Source organism: Ischnura elegans, chromosome 10 (genome assembly GCF_921293095.1).
Source record: "Ischnura elegans chromosome 10, ioIscEleg1.1, whole genome shotgun sequence".
Classification (NCBI taxonomy): Eukaryota; Metazoa; Arthropoda; class Insecta; order Odonata; family Coenagrionidae; genus Ischnura; species Ischnura elegans.
The window spans coordinates 90600332-90622816 of NC_060255.1; the positions used below are offsets into that span (position 1 = coordinate 90600332).

The window sequence follows — 22485 nt, forward strand, 5'->3', positions numbered from 1 at the left end:
CAGAGCAAAGACAGAGACGAGGAAGGGAGGGGGGGGGGGGTTAGCTGGAGCTGCCCGGGGACGTCTCTCAAAAGCGCTCCAGCCATCTATCCACGTGCAAAGTGCAAACCCTCCTCCGCCCACCCGGCCGACCGTCCCCGGCGGAGGGTAACCCAGGGGGTCTTCGAGCACCGGGAACCCTCCAAAAGACGGGCTCCGACCCTAGGAAGCGGACGTCAGGAGACCTGCACCAACCCTCCAAGCCAACTCGGGCTCCTCGATAAAAACTTGCGGCGATGTGCGTCCCGATAAGGCACGCTTGGCTCTTCCTACAACCGTACTTGGATATACTAATTTGTGACGAACAATACGAATCCTAATTCTTCAATTAGCTACAAGGGTTACTATATACTCCAAATTTTAATGGAATCAGAATCCCGAAAGATACGAGGAATGATCCTATTCTAGTACTTTTTACACGACAGTTTTTCACTTCTCATTCCATTTGTCTAATATTACAAGGATAAAGCCGAGGACACCTGCCAGTGGGAGAGGGGGATAGGTCACCCCAAAAGCCTCAAAGAATTTTATACCTAGTATAATAAAGTTTTCTATATTTTGTTACTTTACAGCGGCATTTCGAGTGAAACCCAAATTATACGTGCCAAAATGATATAAAATCTATTTCCAAACATGCCATTCTTCAAAAATTCCCCGGACCCCGTTGCCTTGGGGGAAGGAGGGGTTTCCCCCAGGCCTCTACTATACCCCTTATGTTCCTAGTAAAGCCAGTGTCACCTACAATAATCCGCCTACGGTAGCAGACGGTATCCGCTTCCATTCTTTCACTCTCACCTGAAGAAGTGAAATAATAAGGAACTATTTCAAATAATGTTGGTAAATAAGGTGGTAAACACCGGACTACTATTTTAAAACCCTATGAGATTGACCTTACGACTATATTGAAGGTATTTCGTCAAATTAACGGAGAATTGAAACCATTAATTTATCATAAATACCGCTAAAATAAATAAGTGTGTAAATCTTCATCTTCAACAGTTCTGATTAACCGTATACAGGAATGTAGGATTTTGAGGAAAAGCATGGCAATACATAACAACTCACAATCAGCAGCAATAAAAACTTATAAATTATCTCCCCGTTAAAAAAAACCTTCGCATGTTGCACATTCTATTATTATCTATCAGGGAGGTAAAAGGCCCACAGAAGCCTACGCCTAATACATGGTTAAGAAACCATAAAATAGCTCCCCGAATCCGGAAACATCCATGAGTAGCACATTAGGCCCCTGCCAAACACCCAGGAGGTGGCGTGCAGGGTATTATGTAGATATTGCGCCCATACCTCGGAGGTGAGACGTGAGTGTCACATCAAGAAGATGGGCAGAAGAAATGGGGAAAGTATGTTTGCTTTGTCGTGGACCGTGTGAAGAAACCCTTATTTGCACCGGCAGGTATATCCCTCCATCAGTCGCTCCATACCTATCTAAGGATATTTGCACGGATGGAAGCGCCTTCATGGCGGCGAGCTTTGATTGAGTAGTTAAGGTGTATTTAATATTATATTTATGAAGTATAAGTATATTGAGTTTGATGGAGTACATCTCATTGAAAAATAATAAAATCGGTTTTTTCAAGGATCGTAAGGGACTAAGTGCCATAAAAATAACTAATTCAATTTTCTTTTCGGCAAATAATAAGAGCCGGTATTAATACGTCTGGTTAGCGCTGTCATAAGATGATACAGCCTTATGTCTCTACAGACGCCTGCTCTTAAACTAGAGAAAAATTTAAAGGTCGTATCAAATAATGGCTAGCGTACATCGGATATTATAAAAGCGGCCCTCAAATTTTGATTTGCTGCGATAAATTCACATACAAATTATACGAGCCGTCTCTTCACTTATTCGTATTCGATACTAATGGTTGAACAGGACTGATGCAAAATTAGAAAAAAAGAGGTAATTCTCGGTATCATGGCCATAAAATTTAGTAAATTAAATTTTTTTTCAATGTTATCTCATTTTGTTGTAATTTATTAAAGTCTTCATAAAAAAAACATCGCCGGCAAATTAATTACAATGGTTACTACCATAGCATCCGAAATCCGGCATAACTCCAAATACTGAACCTCCCAAGTCCCGATGCTACCGGGGTGCTCAACTGCACGCAACAAAAAGGGTATCTTATTGAAATCATTTACGGATCATGCGACTCACATTTTTACAAAAATATATCCTTAGGCAAACATCTTCTGTACCACCACACAGAACAATAACACCGTTGAACAAAGTCAAAATTGCCCATTTCAAAACGGTTGTGGAACAAGGAAACTACCCAATCCCACAAGTTCCTCCACAAAGCGAAACCCTTGTATCCGTCGTCGCACCTTCCACATTCATGAATTGCTTCACACCCGACCCTTCCTCCTAAGACTACCAACCACTCCTGTTACTCCCAACGCCTCTGCTCGCCAACCCATCCATACAGATTGCCTTTTTACTCTCTCCCAGAATCCCCGTATCCTCAACAAAACCACGACTTTCAAGGACCTTCTCATGCCAATCTTCCTTCCGCTCCCAAACGTATTCAGATTGAAAAACTAAACGTCATTTCACCAAGCCGACGCTCCGCAAGCATTCAACATGACCTGAAGAGGATATCGTTCATTAAAAAAAAATGTAAATTTGATCACTTCGAAAATTCAACGGCAATACATTATGCAAGCCACGATATCCGTAAAAAATAATTTCCGATACTGCGTAAACAATACTGGATTCAAAGTATTCGCACGCAAATACACAAACGAGGGGATTTCACAACAAACAATCAATGGAAGCCCCATGACGAAATGAAACGGTTTCATGTCTCAAAAAAAACGGTTCAATGAAAATATACATTCCTGCTGATATACGTTTAGATATTTACCAAACTGGAGAGAATTCGTAATTACAACGAAAATATTGACCGAGAAACCAGAAGCATTGGAGCGAAATGCTCATCAATATTATTTTATTCCATCTCGACCCATACCCATTTCCACCAACAAAAACGTTCCAATGCTATTGCTGATGATTTAATATCAATAACTAGGGACCCGGGGTAGATTTTTTTCAGCCGTGACATTTACAATTCAACACTGCAAAAAATTTCACAATCTTCCACAAAAAATCGTCAGAAATCGTAAATAACGCGAACGAAATCACCAAAATGGCAATCAGAAATCTAATGCCTCATCAAGTCGGGTTAAAGCGGGTAAGCAACGATTTCCACGTACAATCAATAAAGATAACAACGAGGTACAACTATGCCATTCTTCTGAATAAATCAGGCGATTTGAAACTGAAGGGAACAGAGGGGGATGAAACACAAGAAAAATTGAGTCCGTGGTGGTGACCGCGAGAGTCCAAGATCACCTGCTTTAGCACAGAGAGGAATGCATCCAAATATTATTCCTTGATCCAGTCCTATGACGGCGATAAATGATTTCTGACAAAAAAATAACATACTCCACATAAGATAACAACTCCTGTTAGGATACTTTAATATTTTGCACCGAACACACTGACTAAAACTGCGTTAAAGGTCCTGATCCTGTGAATGCCCTCGGATTAAAATTTGGATGCGATCCAGATAAAGGGTACCCATACTCAAATCCGAGAAATGTGAACACTTTCATCAAAAACTTATGGGAAAAATTATGCGATAATGTCGCTCTAATAACGAATAATAATGGAAACAGTCAAATGCAAGAAATATTGGAGCCAATATTTGTGGGACTGGGTTAAGTTTCCCACTTAAAATTACTTCAATCAACGACCATTCAAATATGGTAAAAGCTTCCTGATAGAAATTATATGGAACACAGTAGTTCCATATCATAAGGAAGCAATTACTGCTCATAAAAAGAATACCAATACAACATGGTTTATTTTATTCCTCATGCCGGCCTCGGTGGCGCCGGGGTAAAGTCCTTTACTGCTAACCTAGAGGTGGCGGGTTTGAATCCCGCCTGGGTGGTTTGACCACCATCCAGGGCATGGATGTACGTGATTGTCAAACGAGTTAATTGTAAGAGGATTATCTAGTCCTAAATTCTGTTTTGAAATAAAGAAGACATTATTATTACTATCGTCAATAACGATATAAATAAGCCTGTGCAATTGACCCGTAACTGAGTAACAGATCCTGTAGGTCATCAATCCATTTCTCGAAATTAAACTAATTTAGTTGAGAAAATTTGTAAGGAAGACTTCAAGAAAACGTCACAATTAGTGAGCAAGGGCTCAAGAAAAAAACACAACATGGAAATGGCACCAAAGTGAAGCAAGGAGTTGTAGTAATTCCTAGAAAACTGCAAACCAAAAAGCATTCGACGCAGAGGTTAACGAAAACGACACGCGAGACTCCTGAACCGATATGACTGAAAATTGGGAAGGAATGGGGTTCACATTCGTATCACAATAGCAATATCAGGGAAATCTTAAAAAGCGATGGATACTGGGATATTATGACGCACTGTAATTATTAAAACTACAACTAGGTCCGCAGTATTACACAATCATCATAGGAATTCGATTGACGAACTATACTACAAAAAATAGAATGTAATTTAACGACAGCTAGTGAGCAGATCGGTTATATAAGCCTCCTACCTAACTCTGAGGAAGGTGGATGTATACCACCGAAAATTTAGTTCAGTACTTAAGTGTTTTTTTTATATCTTTTTGTGTCCTGTGCTTCTGCCCAACCTGGGATATTTTTTTGTTATTTACCTCGTCGAGGAACATTTCGAAGTGTATATATGTAAATAATCATATATAACCCAAATACCCATGATTAAATTATATGAAAGATCCGATTGGTAATAGAAATGAGACCGATACGAAGACATCATATTTCAGACAAGAATGCTAGTAAAGGTTCTGGATACTGCAACACGCAACAACACACTTATCTAAGCGGCTGACTAAAATAAACAAAAAAAATTACATGAAGAAGAAATAGTATATAGCTTATTTTTTGTAACGAGGTAAGCTCGCGGGAATGAAGGAAAAAACGTAATCAGAAGTAAAATATTTTCGTCGGTAAAATTGCTGATAAACAACATAACAGAAGCGACAATATCGACACATATACCCTAATGAATGATTTCAATGACATTTACATTATAAAGATCTATACTTCGCTTGCACCCTAATCCCATCATCATTGAGTTTGAGAGAGAAAAAAGGATTATCCTTTCACTAAGCTATTTGCGACAATTGCTTGGACAGAACGGAAGCAGGTCATACAGCATACGTAATTCGCTCGCAAAACTTAAAATAATTAAATGAGGTAGACAAAACCGGTAAGATACAAACAATTGTATTTGCAAACCAACATTTTGCCGACAACAACAGTCAGAAATTAGAGAAACTAAGTACCTATAATAATCGCACAAAACTATAGGTATCAAATATTTTTTAATTGGTGGCAGAAATAAATCCAAGACAGCAATGGTGTGAAAATCAATGAAAGGGGAAAAAAATTATATTGCTGGGGTCAAAACAAATGGGCGCATGAGACGGAGACCGAAGAAATGGCATTCGACGAGGCGATTAATTACCACATCAAACCTAACGGCAGCATCCGATAAAAAAGGACTGAATCCAAAAACCGTCCCATCAAAGACAATGAATAACTTTCCGACGCAAACAATAAATTTTTTGATTCGCAATGTCAATATTTTCTCACCAACCTGGACGAAATGGATATCCAAGTGTCAACCCTTCATAAATTAAGAGCCAATTAAAAATTTTTGACAACGGAAAAAACAAATTTAAGTCCTCAAAAATGACCCATGCTCAAGAGATAACTAATTGCTCTCATTTTACCCAAGAAAATTACAATTTTACTTGATTTATTAATTAATCAAATTGCAAGCACTTCATTGGATGTGTCCTTCCCAGCTCCAATGAAATACATCGCTTTGTCCGATAAATATCGCGCGCTCGCGAATGCAGGTCGTATGTAGTGAAGAGGTAAATTAAAACAAGTCAACTCTAATTCTCAAAGTCAAACTATACAGTTATACTATTGCTTCTCACAAAACTAAAAGGAGAGATAAAACTTCTAAGAAAAACATTGTGTCGGAAAAAGCGCGAGTCGCGCTACTTCATTGGAACCACCCGCGTTAAAATCCTTAGGAAATAAATAATTACTAATTAGTACGAATAGAATGGGAATATTTGGATGCATATAAGTAAACCCGAAGTAGCATATTACACTGTCATCGAAAGGAGACTCTAAATACAAAAACTATCCCAATCCCATTCGCTACCAAATATTCCGGAAAAAAATAGAACCGACTGGCGTAAATTCATAATTATGATGAAACCATAATCGCCACCAGCTTGTGCGTGAAATTCTACATCACGGTATCTCGAATCCCCATACAAATTCTAGATACTTTGTCATGGTGTGTAAAATTTGGCACATGATTGATACAAACAAAAACAACACCAAATCATTTATGGGTAGTGAATACAAAAAAAAGGGAAGGAGTAGCAGAACAAGATTTGAAACGATAGCATGGCCACAATACTAAAAGGACTGATACTGTATCACCATCTCAGATGAAGTCGGGTTCGTATAGAAAATTCTTATCAAACTGAATTATCCCCCAAACACGGTGAATTTCGTTCATAGACAAGAAGCTCAAAAATTAGGTCGCATTATTATGAAACTTGATTTTTCTCATGAAGACGGGTACCCATAAAATTCTTAAGATCGTGACGAAGACTAAAAACGTAGCCTTCAATGGAAGCCTAATATTGCAAGCAAATTCATTTGAAATACTTTCTAATAAACTTAACTATCAGCTTCAGAAACTATAAAAAATTCCAATCAAAAACTGGGGAATAAATAACCATTGTCTTTCTAGGGACTTACAAATATTTCAATACGAAAACAAAAGCTTTCCACAAAATAATTTTTTCATCGACAGAGGAATAATTCCTTCTAGATCGATTTCAATAAAATCATCACAAAAATAGAAACTGAACATAGTAAGAAAAATAATTCTACGCGAGCAGACGGAACGTCTTAAATTAATTTCCAAAAAGATATAAGTCGTTCGATAAGGAAGACGTCTAATACGAAAGACGTAAATTCAGAAAGATTTTAATTCTCGAGCAAACGATGACTTATGCGATCAATCCGAGCAAACAATAACTCATCTCAACGCAAGCGACAGAGATCGTAATACGACTGAACTCGCAAGTAAAATACGCGGAGAGCGCTGAATCTTTTTCGTCGGACGAGAAGGCAACATCCACCCATCACTCGCTACTGACGTCCACCCCGGAGCGAACCTACGCACAATCCAAAAGCCATCTAAAGAGTTCAACAACCACCACACTAACCCACAGTGAGAATTACGACCAATGAAGAATATATATATGACAAAACTAGCACGAACTAAAAACAGTAACTTTACTGGTAACTGCTAATTAACTAACTGCTACAATCTTTGAAGCATGCCTGCTGATAATTTAAATACAGGCCAGTAGTACAAGAAAACGTCTAAAATCACATGTACAAAATAATTATGACGTGAGTTCCATGATTGTACATAAATGGAACTCATTTCTCCGTCAGCTTATTAAATGATGACGGAGCAGGATGACAATGACCAACTTATCATGAGCAAATAGAAATACCAAAAAGAAAACGAAAGAAATTGAAGCAAATGGTCTTTAAAACGAGCAATGCTATAGAAATTGCCAATAAGAGGCCATAAGCAAAAGAGCGTCGGCGGGAAGACAGGACAACATTCCACACGACGCCTTCACAAACAAACCTGCCCTTGGTTAGCGCAAGAAAAGTCCTTGCAAAACAACATAACTGTGACAAATTTTATTCGCAGTCAGAATACTCAGCCAAATAGTTATGAACATATTATTCTCCAGAACAGAAATCATACTACTCAGCTCTCACGGTTAGAAACGACATAGTTCGCAAACTGACTACATGCTTAAGAACAGTTCTACCGGGTCCACAGCTAACACACTCATGGTGTTAATGCGTCCATCAATTCCACAGTTGGACGAAACACAAGCAGCATCTTTCAACCTCAAAATCATCTATTCCTCAAATAGTGAAGCATTGTCTAAACCATCGGATTCGACATAAACGAGACTTGTGCCGAAGCCAACGGTCGCGAATGATACACGAGAAACTTCCGAAACAGCCCTTCAAAATAATAAATCAACTATATTTACACTTTTAATTACTACATGCATCGAACGGGTAACCGATTTCCGGACAATGCGCGAAAATTTCTCAACGACCCCTTCACTACTCGGCAGGGACAGGTACCAAGTCCGCCAGCGCGTTTCGTGCCTGCGTGTGGCATTTTGAGATTTCGTTACAACATTTCAAGCATAATAATAAACACATTTTTTATGTCCTTGCTAAGATAACCATACTATTAACAACATGAACTAATCGCGAATAAGGAGGGCTGATTGAGAGCATCGCCGTTACGTAGTACTAAATTTTAAGCACCAAATTTTACATATACGAAACCAATCCATTTTCCACATCACAGCTCCTTGGAAAAACTTATTCAATATGACACGTTACGCGAAATTAAGTTTTTACTTCCCTTTACAAAAGCACTTTCAGAAACTTGCCGAATACGCAAATGTAGAGGTGCGACATGGACTAAAAATAAAAGATAGCTACCGAAGGGTATTAATTAAACGATCAACAATAAAACTGGAACCTCAGCAAGCGGCTTCGACCGAGTCAGAGAGTAATTTTTACCTTCATCAATGAAACTTCAGACCATCAAATACATTGTCACAACTAATGATTGATGAAACTGATGATACGGACCTTTCAGTTAATTTTCATTTATCCCACCTAAAAGTGCTAGACGCACACAAATCTTTCCACCCAAATCAGATTAAAAGAGCTCGACAACTACACCAAAAAACATCTACACAGAAAAACTCAAATTACGGTGCGAGAGGGACACCGCAATAATTAAGATGGGATATTTCGTAGGAAGCGATTACCTCAGAGCAGAAAAGCGAGTAAGGCAGACGTAAAGATTATCTTGTGACACACAACCGAGATACAATCCCAACACCCGCTAATTTCAAACCCGCTAGAAAACGCGCCACAACTGACATGCTCGATCCGTTCGTCGGCTTTTCATTCCGCGGTACAACTGCACCCAAAACTATGCATTACATAATTATAGTACGAAAAAAGGAGATTCTCAAGATATCACTACACTGCACGACGTCTTCTAAGTTTCGACCTCATGCTAGTATTTTCCTGACTGTTATGAAAGACGGAAGCGGTCTAAATAACCTAAGTATCTACAAATCATGAAACAAGCTGCCTGCAGCAAGCGACGACGCGAAACCACTTCTCGCTCAGGACCACAGGCTCGTATGAGTTACTCTGAACAGCCCACTCCTCGCAGTCTGACACTTACACCTACAAGTGAACAAGCAATAAGGGACCTTTGGACGAATTCGAATCACTATATGAAACGCCTGTCTATGAAATAATAAAACTTTAGAGGCAAAAAATAACTATGTTTTCTAAAAAGAGCCGGCGGGAAAGGATACCGCCATCACCACCTGCGCGCTAAAGGCCAAGGACAAGCCAACCATCCATGCGTAGGCACACGCATCCCAAGTTTGGTAAGACGTCGTCTGAGTCAGTAGTTAAGAAAATTAACATCTTCGGAGGGCTTCATTTGCCTATTTTCGACTCAACTTTTATGTAGAGGCTTAAAAGCTGACTTTTCTTCACTAATAAATTAGAAGACATGTCTTATTTTTAAATAAAGGATGTTCTGCACGGCAAAATTCTGTCCAATGATAAAATGAAAACAAAGATCGACCTAACAACAAGAAGCATCGTCGACGAAAATGAAGAACTATTGTTTATAGAAACACTTCCCATCCGTATTAATCAAAAAACATAAACAAAAAATGTTAAGCTATCATTTTGACGCATTCACATGACTTCCAAGGCCCTGACCAGCACGAATAACAACAAATAGTAATGTGTGACCAACGCACGAGGAAATACCGCCATCTCATGTAATATCAAATTAACTGCAAGTAAACCAAGATCCCCCCTCCTTGATCTTATTTAGCATAAAATAATAATGATTCGATGCTATGACTGTGACCAAAGAACAATTTCAAAATTCTGAGACACAGAATCTTCACTCAAAAATGTGCTCCAAGCAATGGCGTCACTAAAGCGCGTGAAAAATACACCGACGCCATTGCTAAGGAAAGCTGACAATCAATTATGCACGGACCATTGCGACTGATCAACACATCCGAAATCAAAGGTACACACAAGAAATTGAAGATTTAGATACTACTAGCGAAAGACTTACTTTATGAAGAGGAGAATCAACATCTGTCTTGGGACGCTTCATCATCGGACCTTCCCCGTTGTACGCCATGACGAGACTAACTGAAGAAGCCGGTGAGAAATCAACTGCCGCTAGATGGCAGACTGGACCAGGATATATGAAGAAACAAAAGAAACGCGTAGTGCAAACGGCGGCACGGCTGCGTAGTACGAGAAACATTTACGATGGTTGATTTTGTTAATCTTCCCCTCATTACGTTGGAGAAGATTTTCTTATATTTAAGCTACGATGAAATAGCACGTTGTCGCCTCGTAAGAATTACCTACCCGCTTGTCTTAACCAAATCTCACTGCTTGACTTAAAATAACGCATTGCTCTTGGATTTTTTTAGGTGTGTAAGAGGGTTGACGCTATATGCAGAAATCTATTGACAAAAGGCTTCCTGGCGGTTGAAAATTACCATTCGCAATGCTTGAAAACTGTCAAAGCGCAACTTCCGAGGAGAGAATCGGAGCGAAGAAATCATGCCCTTTCAAGGCACTGTGATATCTTAACCGCAATTGAAACACGATTGTCGATGCTAGCCATGACATTCATGAAATATATAGAAATAGGTTTATGCTGTTTCATTCCGGGAAAGGTATGCCGAAATTTGCCATGGTTTTTTGCGTCCTAATCATGAATAGATTAATAAGACATTGTATTTAACTGCAGGTAATCGATGAGATATACAGAGTCCTGTGGTTTGTGCAGAAATCGAAAAATTTACCAAGAGCCCATGATATTCTACAGGAGTTGCGAGATATATCTTCGATGGCCATCGAGCATTTTGATGAAAATATTGTCCCTGGTCTAAAACAGTCGCTCGGGCTTAATTCACTGAGGAATACAACAACTGGAAGCTCCAATTATAGTTTTGCAGGTGTGACAACTTCTTCTTCGTTTTCATTCTATTCCTTTTAAGATACATGATTATTCATAAGTTCAACGTTACGAATTATCTACTCTAATTATCTTACTGAAAGCTAAGAACTTTTTGTCCATGTTTTCTCTGTGCAAAGCACTCAAAGCTGGGCTTTGCAGTGTTCTGCCTTTTCCCTATTAATAGAACAATCTAATAGTAGGTTATTACGTGAATTCCTTGGACTTAATAGTCATTTACATATTTGAAATGCAATTTTAATCTCGGTATTAAGTTTCTGAACACATGTAGACAATATAAATGTTAAAACTGTTATGTCCTAACCCTATTTATATTAATTTTAAAGTAAGACCTTAATTTTTAATTGCTGATAACAATTTGTGCTGCAATGCATAAAGTAAATTCTTCTAGAATGAAAATTTAGGTCTCAAATAATTTTTTTTTTTTTAGTCGTTGCACTAGATAAACCAATAAACACCTAGGGCACAGCAATTACTGTGAAGAGGGTTTGTGGTTATGCTTACCTTAAAACAGTCATGATCCTTAGTTGCACCTTGAATGTTTCTCCTAGACTTATTAGTGGCAATTGCTTTTTTGTGTGGAAAAGTTCATGCTGATTCTACGACCTTCGTTTAAAATGTGAAAATTGGTTTTTAAGTTACTCGAAGACTGTCAGTTGAAAGGGTTAACTATGTCTTCATTTCACTGCTTGTATGCAATCACAAGTTTTTTGTTCTAATTTATTTGTATCTCAATTATAAAATTTTGGTGCATGAATACTTTGTAATGCATACATTCATGTGGTACTGCTATTCTTTAAAATTAAGGTGTTATTAATATGCAAAATTTTCAAAATATTCTTTATTTCTGGAAGTAATTATGGTTACACAGGCCTGTCACCAATGGTGCTTATCGAAAAATTTTCATTATGAGTTGCTGATCAGTTCAGTACCTATACATAAAATTTGCTATCACAAATGGTCATTCACCTCTAGGAGGGTCCTGAGGCCCTATTCTCAGGTGCAAATTAGTTTAATGAACACAAAATTATTGCAATAGTTTTAGTTCTCGATGTGTATGAAATAATTAATCGCTAGCTGGTAATAGATTTTGGGCAAATGCTTAATGAGGAAATCTAATGACAGAAAATGGTTAGTACAACATTTTCAAGGAGGAACTAAGTATGATGTGAATAAATTTATATCGCAATTCTTTAGAAAATTTGAGGTTGGATCGGTCCTTTTACTCAACACCACCCTTGTTTTAATTGAATGTCCATTTTGACTGACATACTAAGAATTAAAGTTCGTTGTGTTACAGAACAGCTTATATGTTGTCATTATTTTACGTCAGCGGTTCCCAAATTGGGGGTCGCGAGATGTATACTAATAATATGGTGAACTATGTACTTAACTTAGGTGACCATTTTTAGAGGGTCCCGGCTAAAACGTATGGGCTAAAATGCGTTGCGGAAAGTAAAAGTTTGGGAATTGCTGTTTTACATGGTTCCATAAAGTATTGCCATCTACTCCATCGACATCTCTTAAGTTGTTAATACTTACTTGAATCCCCAATTTAATATGTAGTCTAGCCCTGGTTACTATTTATTTTTTCCATTTGGTTGTGGATAATTTTTTTTATTTTATTATCAGCAGGAGGCCATACTGATTTTATGGTGTCGACAGCATCTCACCGCATTTTGGCTTCAAGAAAATTACATGTGCTCCAACAGCGTATGCTTATGTCCTTCAAGAAAAATCAAGCGGTTGTGGTGAACCTAAAGAATTCTGTCACATACCTTAAGTCCAAGGTAAATATGAATTTGCTCACATTGGTAGTGGTTCATATCATGGGCGTACCGAGCGAGGGGCAGAGGGGGGCAGCTGCACCCCCCTAGAAGCAAAAGTCTTTAAGCAAAATCAGTACTGAAATGAAATGAAAGTATTCAACAGAGTTTCTTTAAACCCATGAAAAATGATATATATTAGTATAAGATATGTAACTAAATAAAACTATTTTTTCAAGGAAATAATCTCATAAACTAATGTCACAACTTGGTTGGCACCCCCCTAGACCATGGCTTGCCCCCCTCTCCCCCTGTCATGATCCTGGTTACACCCTTGGTTAATATTACCTATCATAATGCTATGGTATTTTGGAAAGTGAGTTACAATTATGTAATCCCATGATGGACTAATTCTAATCAACCGGGTTCTGTGAGTTATGTTGGATAAGTTTCAATATGATTGATGAAATAAATTGAGTGAACATAGCAAATTGGTCTAGGCCACAGATGATCAAAGGCTAGTTTTATTTTTTTTACCAGTTCCACTTCAGATGGAATGTATTTACAGTAAGCTTGCTTTTGGGTATGTTTTGACATTAATTTGTTTGCATACCCAACACTGAGAATATATGAAGACCACTCCATAGATTAATATCAATATCATATATGAGTGAGAAAGATAAATTGATCCAGTGTCTAATTACTGTTACTTATTATTACTATGATATTAAGATTGTTCAGAAAGTAAGGTTACAGTTTTTTAATATGAAAAATGTGTACATCTTTGAATTTACAAATCATATATACTGGTGTAGGCAGATCACTGACTATTGTTTAGTTTTCTTAACACTCATTTTCTAAGGGATGATTTTTTAACTTTTCGATGCTTAGTTGATGTAACTGTGTTTTAAACGTAGTATTAGTTTAGTGGATGCTATGGATACTTGATAAAGTTTTATGTCTCCTACTCAAAAATCAGGTGTAGGTGGTTATGTAACACCTACAGAAGGTGAAGGAGACTATGGAAATTCTTACAATTATCGCTAAATGATGCTGCCAAATCTTGTGGTACCAGACCTGCTTAACCTCTTTTTTAAGCCAAGTCAATCCTCCTCCATGATTGCAACTGTCAGAAGTAATTGCTGTAGGATTGTAACTTTACTTCATGGTGGACCCTTGATTTATCCACTCTTACCATTGATCAAATTATTTTCTTAAATGATTGAGATCACATATATCCACCATCAAAGATGCTTAAATTCATACGGAAGGTAATCTACCACTACCTGCTCAAATCAGACATAGTATTAATTCTCGTCAAAAAGTGTTAGGTGGTTTTGCATTTTTTCCTTGATAATCTATTAAATAAAATTTACTGGCCATTTTCCATCAAAACTTCAGGTCACCTTTGATTCTGGTTAGAGTTCCACGAAATTAAGCCTGAGAAGACTCCATATTTTTTGCTGCCTATGAATTAGTACTGTTACATTTAAAACTTTGAATCCACTTCCCTTTCCTTTCATCATTTTTGGTTAAAAATTCAAATGCACAATGATACATTGAATTACTTAATGCGCCATTTTCCAAGAATTCCTTACTCATGTTCAAGTTTAACACATTCAATGCAGGCCTGATTTTCACTGAAGTTGCCAAAATCGGCCGTAGAAATAAGAAAAAAAAGATGGAGATTTCTGTGCCGTAACTTCCACTCCAGTACTTCTTTTTACAAACGGCACTCACGGTTGGAAAGAGGACAGCTTGCTGAAGGCCATACACAAAATCGGAAGACTCGGAAGTGGATATTAGTGACGTACGGAGGCGGAGAAAGGACTCCTGGCCCGATCGGCAGAGCACGTCAATTAATGTGCTCCGTACTGAATGTGTTAATGTGCAGCTCTCCAAGTAATTTGATGTGACTTTACCTTATGTTTTATTTCTTTCCAGATAAAGAAGCAGAATGTCCAGATTATAAGACAGATTACCAAAATTCGAGAGCAGGAGGCAAAGCTAAGCGATCACACAGCACAGTTGGCTGATTTACGAAAACATATTGAGGAGTATGATCGAAAATTTGCAGCATTGTCTGCTGAGCTTGCCCAGGCAAGAGGCATAAGTGTTGCTGCTGACTTGACTCTGCCTGTTGTTGATGACCATCCAGCTTTGCCAGTCTCATTGAAATTGGACAATTCTGAATCGGAGAGTATTGGAAAAAACTTAGTTGAACCATGTATGCCAGCCTCTCTTGAGTTGGGAGAGTCCGTTGATAGTGAAGTGATGGAAGATGAAGATAGTAAGTCGTCAAGAAACTTTGCATCCAAGCGGAAAGCATTGGATGATATGCCTGGTCCTTCTGGGAAGCATTTAAAGCTTTAACATTTTACCTTCGTGATACTTCCTTTAATTGAAGAATTTTGTGATAAACATAAATTACTGACAGTCTTATGAAATACTTTTTTATATTGTATTTTATTATTACTTACATACATGCTTTGTTACTAGATTATTGAAGTCACCTCAAGACTTGGCAGATTTTTATTTATTTCTCTGTTGTGATACTTCTTTTTTTGACAGTTTTAAATAAAATACCTATGTTTGTAGGATTTTCCTTGATCTTTGATGAAAATGAATGATGCAGAGACAAGACTTGAAAAACTTTGCCTTGTCATAGTTAATTGCTAAATAATCTTCCATTTGGTGTCTTTTATGCAAAGATCACTCACATTTCATAATAATGGTTTTAATAACAACATAGTACATAATTTATTTCAAGCAAAAGTTATAAGAAAAACAGTTGGCAAAACCTACCCCTCTTCACCTAATGAAGAGTTGTCAAAATCAGATACCTCAGATTGTGGTTTTTCCTGAAACAGAATGATAATAACTTAATAATAAGCTCATAAAGCCCATTTCACTCGAGCAAGAAATATAAACATCAACATTTACTAGAAAAAAGTCCCCTTATTCCTTCCCTGGTTGCATAACTTTATCACTAACATTACAAACATCAAACTACATCACTACTGAGGTCATACTCAAGTCTTATTTCTTACAATTTACTTATTTGACAAACACATACATCCATGCTCAGGATGGTGGAAAGTCCGCTCAGGCAGCACTCAAGCCCGAGACCTTTGGGGTTGGTAGGTGGGGACTACCCCACCACCTTTGAGGCCTGCATTTGGGTTATACTGAGGAGACTTAATGGAGGATGAAGCTTGCATAAGAGGAGGAAAAGAAAATGAAGAGTAATATGCCATATGTGGCGGAGGAAATTCAATGTATAAATGAGGAGAGAAGAGACAGGTTAAGGGGGAGTGGCTACTAGATCCCGCAATTTCGTGAAAATTGAAAAGCTGATAATTTTAAGATGGCTCTTGAATGAAAGTTTAAATTTCATCAGATTAACTCTTAAGAGGGTGAAAGACAATATTGCGTCTCACATTCCAATCATCAACATAGGTACATAGTTAATTTCATAATTTCTGCAAATAATGAATGATAAATTTAACTTTCAGCACTATAGTCACAAAATGTATACATGACTTTTTGATGTGTGCAAATTGACAACAAATATATACTCTGCATATCTCCAAAGCAAATTTCTGGCTACTTACGAAAATTCCTCAAAAAAATCATTCTCCTTGACAAACCCTGATTTCCGGGCAGTGGTTTTCAAGGCAAATGATCTCTGAGGAATGTTCCCACAATTTTGAATTGCAGGTGACTCCGTTATAGGTATCACCATGACTAGTCCCATTAAACTTAAAACATTCTGACTACCTGCCTGCTACAAGATATTGTATATCACCAAGGTGTTTCTCTACCTCCACCATAAAAGAACGACCTTGATATACTCTTGGAGAAAAGGTGAGTGGATTTCAGAAAATGCATGCTTTGAAATCCATTTAAAACTATCGTAACTAGTAACTAAACATATCTTAAACCCATAGTCAGTACCTGACCACTTTCTCCTATAACTTCATAATTTTCATTCACACCATCTTCAGACCTTTTTTCAACTGACGGCGCATCTGCAACTTCTGAAATTCCTAGAACTTTGAAAACTTTCTCATCAATAGTCTGTATGATTACTTCAATATCCTCTTTTATACTGCACGCTGAGACAATCTGAAAGTAAAACAAAATAACACCTGATAAATCTTTGGAAAAATAAATTTTCATTAAAATAAAATATGGCTGATTAGAACATACATATATATGTAAGTATATGCACGTGTTTATGAAAGCAACATTACTTATTGATACCTTAACTGAATTTGTGTTGAATAAAACTATAATAACACCTATAGCAATACTCCTCTAGCTATAATAACACATTAGGCAAAAATTTGTACTTCAAAATTATCTAAAATTTTGAAAAAATAATCAAACAATGATCTCAGTGCCATCAGGTGAGACCACTATAGTTTTCTCAATGTTAAATAGAATGACTCACTTCATTTTCAAAGGTAACAAGATACGGCAGCCATTTTAGCAACTTCACGTATCCATCAACTTGACCACCACATTATCAAGTCAGAAAGCTGCAGAATCCTTCATTTTTTATGAATATGTACTTAATACTTTTAATTAGATGACTGCTTGCTAGAAGTATTTCCATTCTAGAGGTTTCAGGATTGATAGTAGATTTTTTAATGGAAAAGTGATTCCCTCCTATCCCTCGTGCACAAAAATCCTTTAAAATATGTTCAAAACTCTGGCTACTAATGTCTGAATATTTTTCAATTTTCAACTATTATTATGGTAAAATTTGATATTTTCCATACCAACCCTCATGGTTTTAGTACCTAAAATTCATATTTCAAACCTATTTACTAAATAATGCATGGCCATTCCCTACCTTAAAACTGAATTTCACCATAATGGCATTAAAAGAAGTGTCTCATGATAGCTGAAAAATGGTACAGAAGTTAAAAGGATACCTAGAATAAAAGTGTGTGATGAACTTCAGCTGCTTGTTTCCATTAATGAGGTTTTCAAGTTTACACTTCACCATTCTAAGACAGCAATAAAAGCTTTGTTTTAATAGCCAATTTGAAGTAGCCTCAATAGTTAGAGATGCTGAGTATATATTCCTAACTCATCCAAGAACTTCCACCAAGGACTAACCTTAGAACTCCTCTGGCCTTCCTCAGTATGTTGCTTTTCAGCAACTCCTTCTTCCTTCCCAATTTCTACATCAGGGGTTTGGAGTTCATCTTCCATTGAATTCATTATAGTTTCAAGTGTGGCATCCTCCATACTTTCCGATTGTAGAGTAATATCTTGATCCAATGTTGCCTATGAATATGGATGGTTATAAGTGTAGTCCAATAAAAAAATAAATTGATTCAATTCAAATTTAATACATTCACTATTTATTTATTTAAGTAATTTTTCACGTACAGCTGTGATGCCAAGTTACTGTGAATTTTTTTTTACAATAACATGAATTAGACACATTACAATAACAATATAAAAACTAACAAAGAATTTACCAGTACATATATAGAAAGGAAAACAATCAATTGGCAGACAGACAGGGGCGCCGACTTATAAAAAATATTGGGGGGCCCATATCGGAGGTCTTTCCCCGGGAAGAGGTTAAATCCAAAGTGTGTCGCAGCACCGAAACACTACCATGATTCACACTACTTGATTCAGTTAACCTGCTTAACCTTATAATTATTTGTTTCAACACACATTGTTGAATTTATTTAAAAGGTAACTATCGTCAAACATGGGAAATAAAAATTAACAATATATTTTTGTGATTTCACAAAGCATAATATAACTTAATTATTTTCTTGAATTATTGAGGGGGCTCCGCCCCCCCAAACGAATCTTTGAGGGGGCTCGGGCCCCCTCAAGCCCCATGGAGTCGGCGCCACTGCAGACAGATAAAACAGAGCTTGCGCAGTGAATTTCTTGCATGATAGGTAAAAAGGATTGATGGAAGGAGGGAACAAATTTAGAAAGAAGGATAGGTGATATAAAGGTGAGCACTTGGTCAGGGCAAGGGCATACCCAGGATCAAAACTAGGGGGGGTGGGGCAAGCCAAGGTTGTTCAAGTTATAGGTAAGATTTAAGCATGGAAAAGGTGAATGAAACCAACATTTTAAGGAAACTGTAACAGCTCTTTATTAGTTTTTAAAATTATTTGCTTGAAAAAATATTATTTTGCTTGAAGACATTTGCGATTTTTGCTTCTAGGGGGTCAGCTTTCCCCCCCCTGCCCCTCGCTGGGTATGCCCATGGGTCAGGGAGATTCTGGGAATAGGTAGATGGACTAGCAAGCAGGTGGAACGAGTTAATATTCGAAAATTCAACGGAGAGAGGAGTTCAGGGCAGTCAGAATTCGAGTTAAAAATATTGCCTAGAAAGTTGAAGTCCGTTTTACGTCAGAGGTTCTGCAGATTAGACAAGGAAAGAGAAGATAATACAGCATAAGAGGACAAATTTCATAAATGAGGGACACTAGCACAGTAAGTCCTCAACTTATGATAATTACACTTTTCAATTCCTAGCCTAGGTTTTTCAACTTAAGAACAAACTCAACTTAAAAACAAGGTCTTGGAACGCATCTTGTTCAGATGTCTAGGACTTACTGTATATATTAATGAACTATATTAGAAAGCTGACTGAATGCATAGGAGATCAATTCTCAAATTAAGGGCCTATCAAGCCATAGTAACAAAAATATAAAATTTTAATAGAAAAGTGGAGCTTCCACGGCAGTGATAGAAAGCTTAAGTAATATTGACGGCTATGAGGTTCAACTGGGAGCAAGCTGTAATCTAGAACTGTCTCAATGACCAAAACAAAATAACTGCCATGCTTCCTCCCCACCATGCTGGTTCTATTCCAGCTGATACTGCAGAGCTGTAAAAATCCTGTTAAGAATGCTAAATCGAAGGTTAAAAAGTACAATGGAAGAAAGTGCTGGTGAGGAGCAGTTTGGTTTCAGGCAAGGAAGAGGAACAAGAGATGTCATAGGACTACTGAGGACGGTTGGTGAGAGATATATGGAAAGAGGAAAAGGAATAAGTCTGTGTTTTATAGACTTGGAAAAGGCTTTTGATAGGGTAAATTGGAAGAAACTGATGGAAATTATGAATCTGAAGGAAGTAGACTGGAAGGAAAGAAGACTAATAAGTGAATTGTACCTGGGACAAAAGGCAGCAGTGAAAGTGAATGAAAACATGACTGAATGGGTGGAGCTAGGTAGAGGGGTTAGGCAAGGATGTTGTTTATCACCAACTCTGTTCAATATGTATGTTGAAGACATGATAAGTATGACACTGGATGAAAGAGAAGAGGGAATAAGTATTGGTGAAGTTAAAATAAGATGAATTAGATTTGCTGATGATATGGTGGTTTTAGCCGAGGACACAGAGTCATTGCAGATATTGGTAACAGGGTTGGAGGAGGGAATGGAAACATATGGAATGAAAATAAATGTTATGAAGTGAGAAATGTAGATGGTATGAGGGTGAAGACAAAAGAAGGTGAAATACAGTATGTGACAACCTACAGCTACTTGGCAACTTTGATAACAGAAGACTGGAAAAGTATAGGAGAAATAAAAAGGAGGATAGGAATGGCGAAAGAAGTTTTCAAGAAGAAGAAAAGAGTGTTGTGTAAAAAGGGACTGGAATTAAAATTGAGGAAGAGATTGGTGAAGTGCTGTGTGTGGAGCGTATTTATGCATGGATCTGAGACTTGGACGATGGGGAAGAGAGACAGGGACGGGATTGGGGCGTTTGAGATGTGGGTTTGGGGGAAGATGGAGGGAATACGGTGGACGGATCGAGTTAGGAATGAGCAAGTGTTAAATAGGATAGATGAGAAAAGAACACTGATGGATAAAATAAATCAAACGAAGGGTAACTGGCAGGGACATTTGATGAGAGGGAATGGAATTATGAAAGTAGCTTTGGAGGGAACGGTGGAAGGGATCAGAAGAAGGGGAAGGAGAAGGCTGAAGTTTATTGACAACAATTGGAAGATATGGAGACTTCAAGTAGATGGCCGGAGAAAGGAGGGAATGGAGACAGCATTGGGTACCTGCCGACGGGCAGAACACCACAAAATGATAAAGATGACTATAGAGCTATAATACTAGACCTATTGCTGGATCAAGTACCGTTTGCAGAGACTTGGGGAAATCCACTACTTACATTAGTATGAGCTTCTTCTTCTACTGTGGGCTCTTCTACAACAGGCTCCTCCACAACTGGCTCCTCCACAATTGGCTCATCCACAACTGGCTCATCCACAACAGGCTCCTCCACAACTGACTCCTCTACAGTTGATTCTTTTACAGAATCAGGTTCAACTTCTAGGCCTTTCTCATCAGGTGTTTTGTCACCATCTTCTGACCCCTCTAGTCTGGTTTCGAGATTTTCACCTGGTACATCTCCTGTTTTGGAGTCTGATACTTCCTATTAAAACATTTCAATAATGAAGAAATAAATTAAAAGCATAGAGGTTCACATCAGATATCTCCGCTTTTAAACAAGTAATTTTACTTGTTAAGCCCCTCAAAACTCTCCATTGTAAATTTTAGAGAATTAAAAAAACACTTTCTTCATTAAGCAGCATACAGTAAAAAGGACAGTACTGACAAAATTACTGAGCTTAAAATAACCCAGTATATACCCATATTCAAGCATTCATGAAGTCCCTCAAATCCAGTGGCGTAGCCAGGGGGATCCGGGGAGTCCTGATCCCCCCGGAATATAAAAATACAATTATTTTCCTTATAAAAGAAAACAAAATATTAAAAACCATGAATTTACAAAATATGTATTTAACAAATGAATTTTTTCTACTATGAAAAGTGTTACAATTAGTTTAACACCCATTACTTAGTACCCTGTATTTAAAAATTTTCCCCCTCGTTTTGGAACCCCCTGAACAAAATTCCTGGCTACGCCACTACTCATATCATGAGGTGAGACTGATATCGGAATGCACAAGCATTTAAGGCATTTTCATCTGACACAGGCCATGGAGGCTTATGGTACCATTCAGTCAGGTCAGCAATCACAACTCATTAAGGGAATTCAGAAGACGGAAGGGAAAGATAAGTGAGCACGGAAAAAAATTCTTCCCCTTTCAGCCATTTTCTAGTAAGTTTAAAATAAGAAAACGTGAAAGTAGCCACCCACTTTTCATGAGTTGATGATGGTTTGAGAGTTTTAGTTCACTTACTCGTTCAGGGTAAACCTTTCATTGAGGGAGAGAATTGCTCACAAGAGCATAAATAACGGCGAACCACGCAAAGCATAGATATTCGCTATGCCATGGAGTAGCTTAAAAGTTGTGATGCACTTCGATTGTCATCAATTTTTCACTGCTAATGGCTCAAGAAGTCCT

General features: G+C 37.7%; 3 protein-coding genes across 8 annotated transcripts in view; 1 reads left to right on the forward strand and 2 right to left on the reverse strand.

Annotated features, from left to right (window-relative positions):
- The window catches only part of LOC124167206 (heterogeneous nuclear ribonucleoprotein L), a 313940-nt gene extending 303423 nt beyond the window's left edge, over nucleotides 1-10517 (reverse strand). For all 3 annotated transcript variants that reach the window (XM_046545053.1, XM_046545054.1, XM_046545051.1), the window contains exon 1: nucleotides 10417-10517. In XM_046545053.1, the coding sequence (XP_046401009.1) occupies nucleotides 10417-10485 (69 nt within the window). In that variant the 5' untranslated portion in view covers nucleotides 10486-10517. The remainder of the gene's footprint in view (nucleotides 1-10416) is intronic.
- A 45-nt stretch (nucleotides 10518-10562) lies between these two features.
- LOC124167208 (F-box only protein 28) lies at nucleotides 10563-15703 on the forward strand. 2 transcript variants are annotated; one of them, XM_046545056.1, is made up of 5 exons: nucleotides 10563-10706; nucleotides 10787-11035; nucleotides 11110-11317; nucleotides 12970-13127; nucleotides 15048-15703. In XM_046545056.1, exons 1-5 carry the CDS (start codon nucleotides 10620-10622, stop codon nucleotides 15474-15476), a joined length of 1131 nt encoding a protein of 376 aa, XP_046401012.1. In that variant the 5' UTR covers nucleotides 10563-10619; the 3' UTR covers nucleotides 15477-15703. The 2 variants fall into 2 exon arrangements, with proteins under 2 accessions (XP_046401012.1, XP_046401013.1); XM_046545057.1 differs by having other exon boundaries at nucleotides 12973-13127.
- Nucleotides 15704-15819: 116 nt separating this feature from the next.
- LOC124167203 (cilia- and flagella-associated protein 91-like) overlaps nucleotides 15820-22485 on the reverse strand; it is a 36682-nt gene continuing 30016 nt past the window's right edge. For all 3 annotated transcript variants that reach the window (XM_046545046.1, XM_046545047.1, XM_046545048.1), the window contains 4 exons: nucleotides 21285-21548; nucleotides 18234-18404; nucleotides 17061-17231; nucleotides 15820-15964 (listed from right to left, as the gene is read on the reverse strand). In XM_046545046.1, coding sequence (XP_046401002.1) covers nucleotides 15905-15964; nucleotides 17061-17231; nucleotides 18234-18404; nucleotides 21285-21548 — 666 coding nt within the window. In that variant the 3' untranslated portion in view covers nucleotides 15820-15904. The remainder of the gene's footprint in view (nucleotides 15965-17060; nucleotides 17232-18233; nucleotides 18405-21284; nucleotides 21549-22485) is intronic.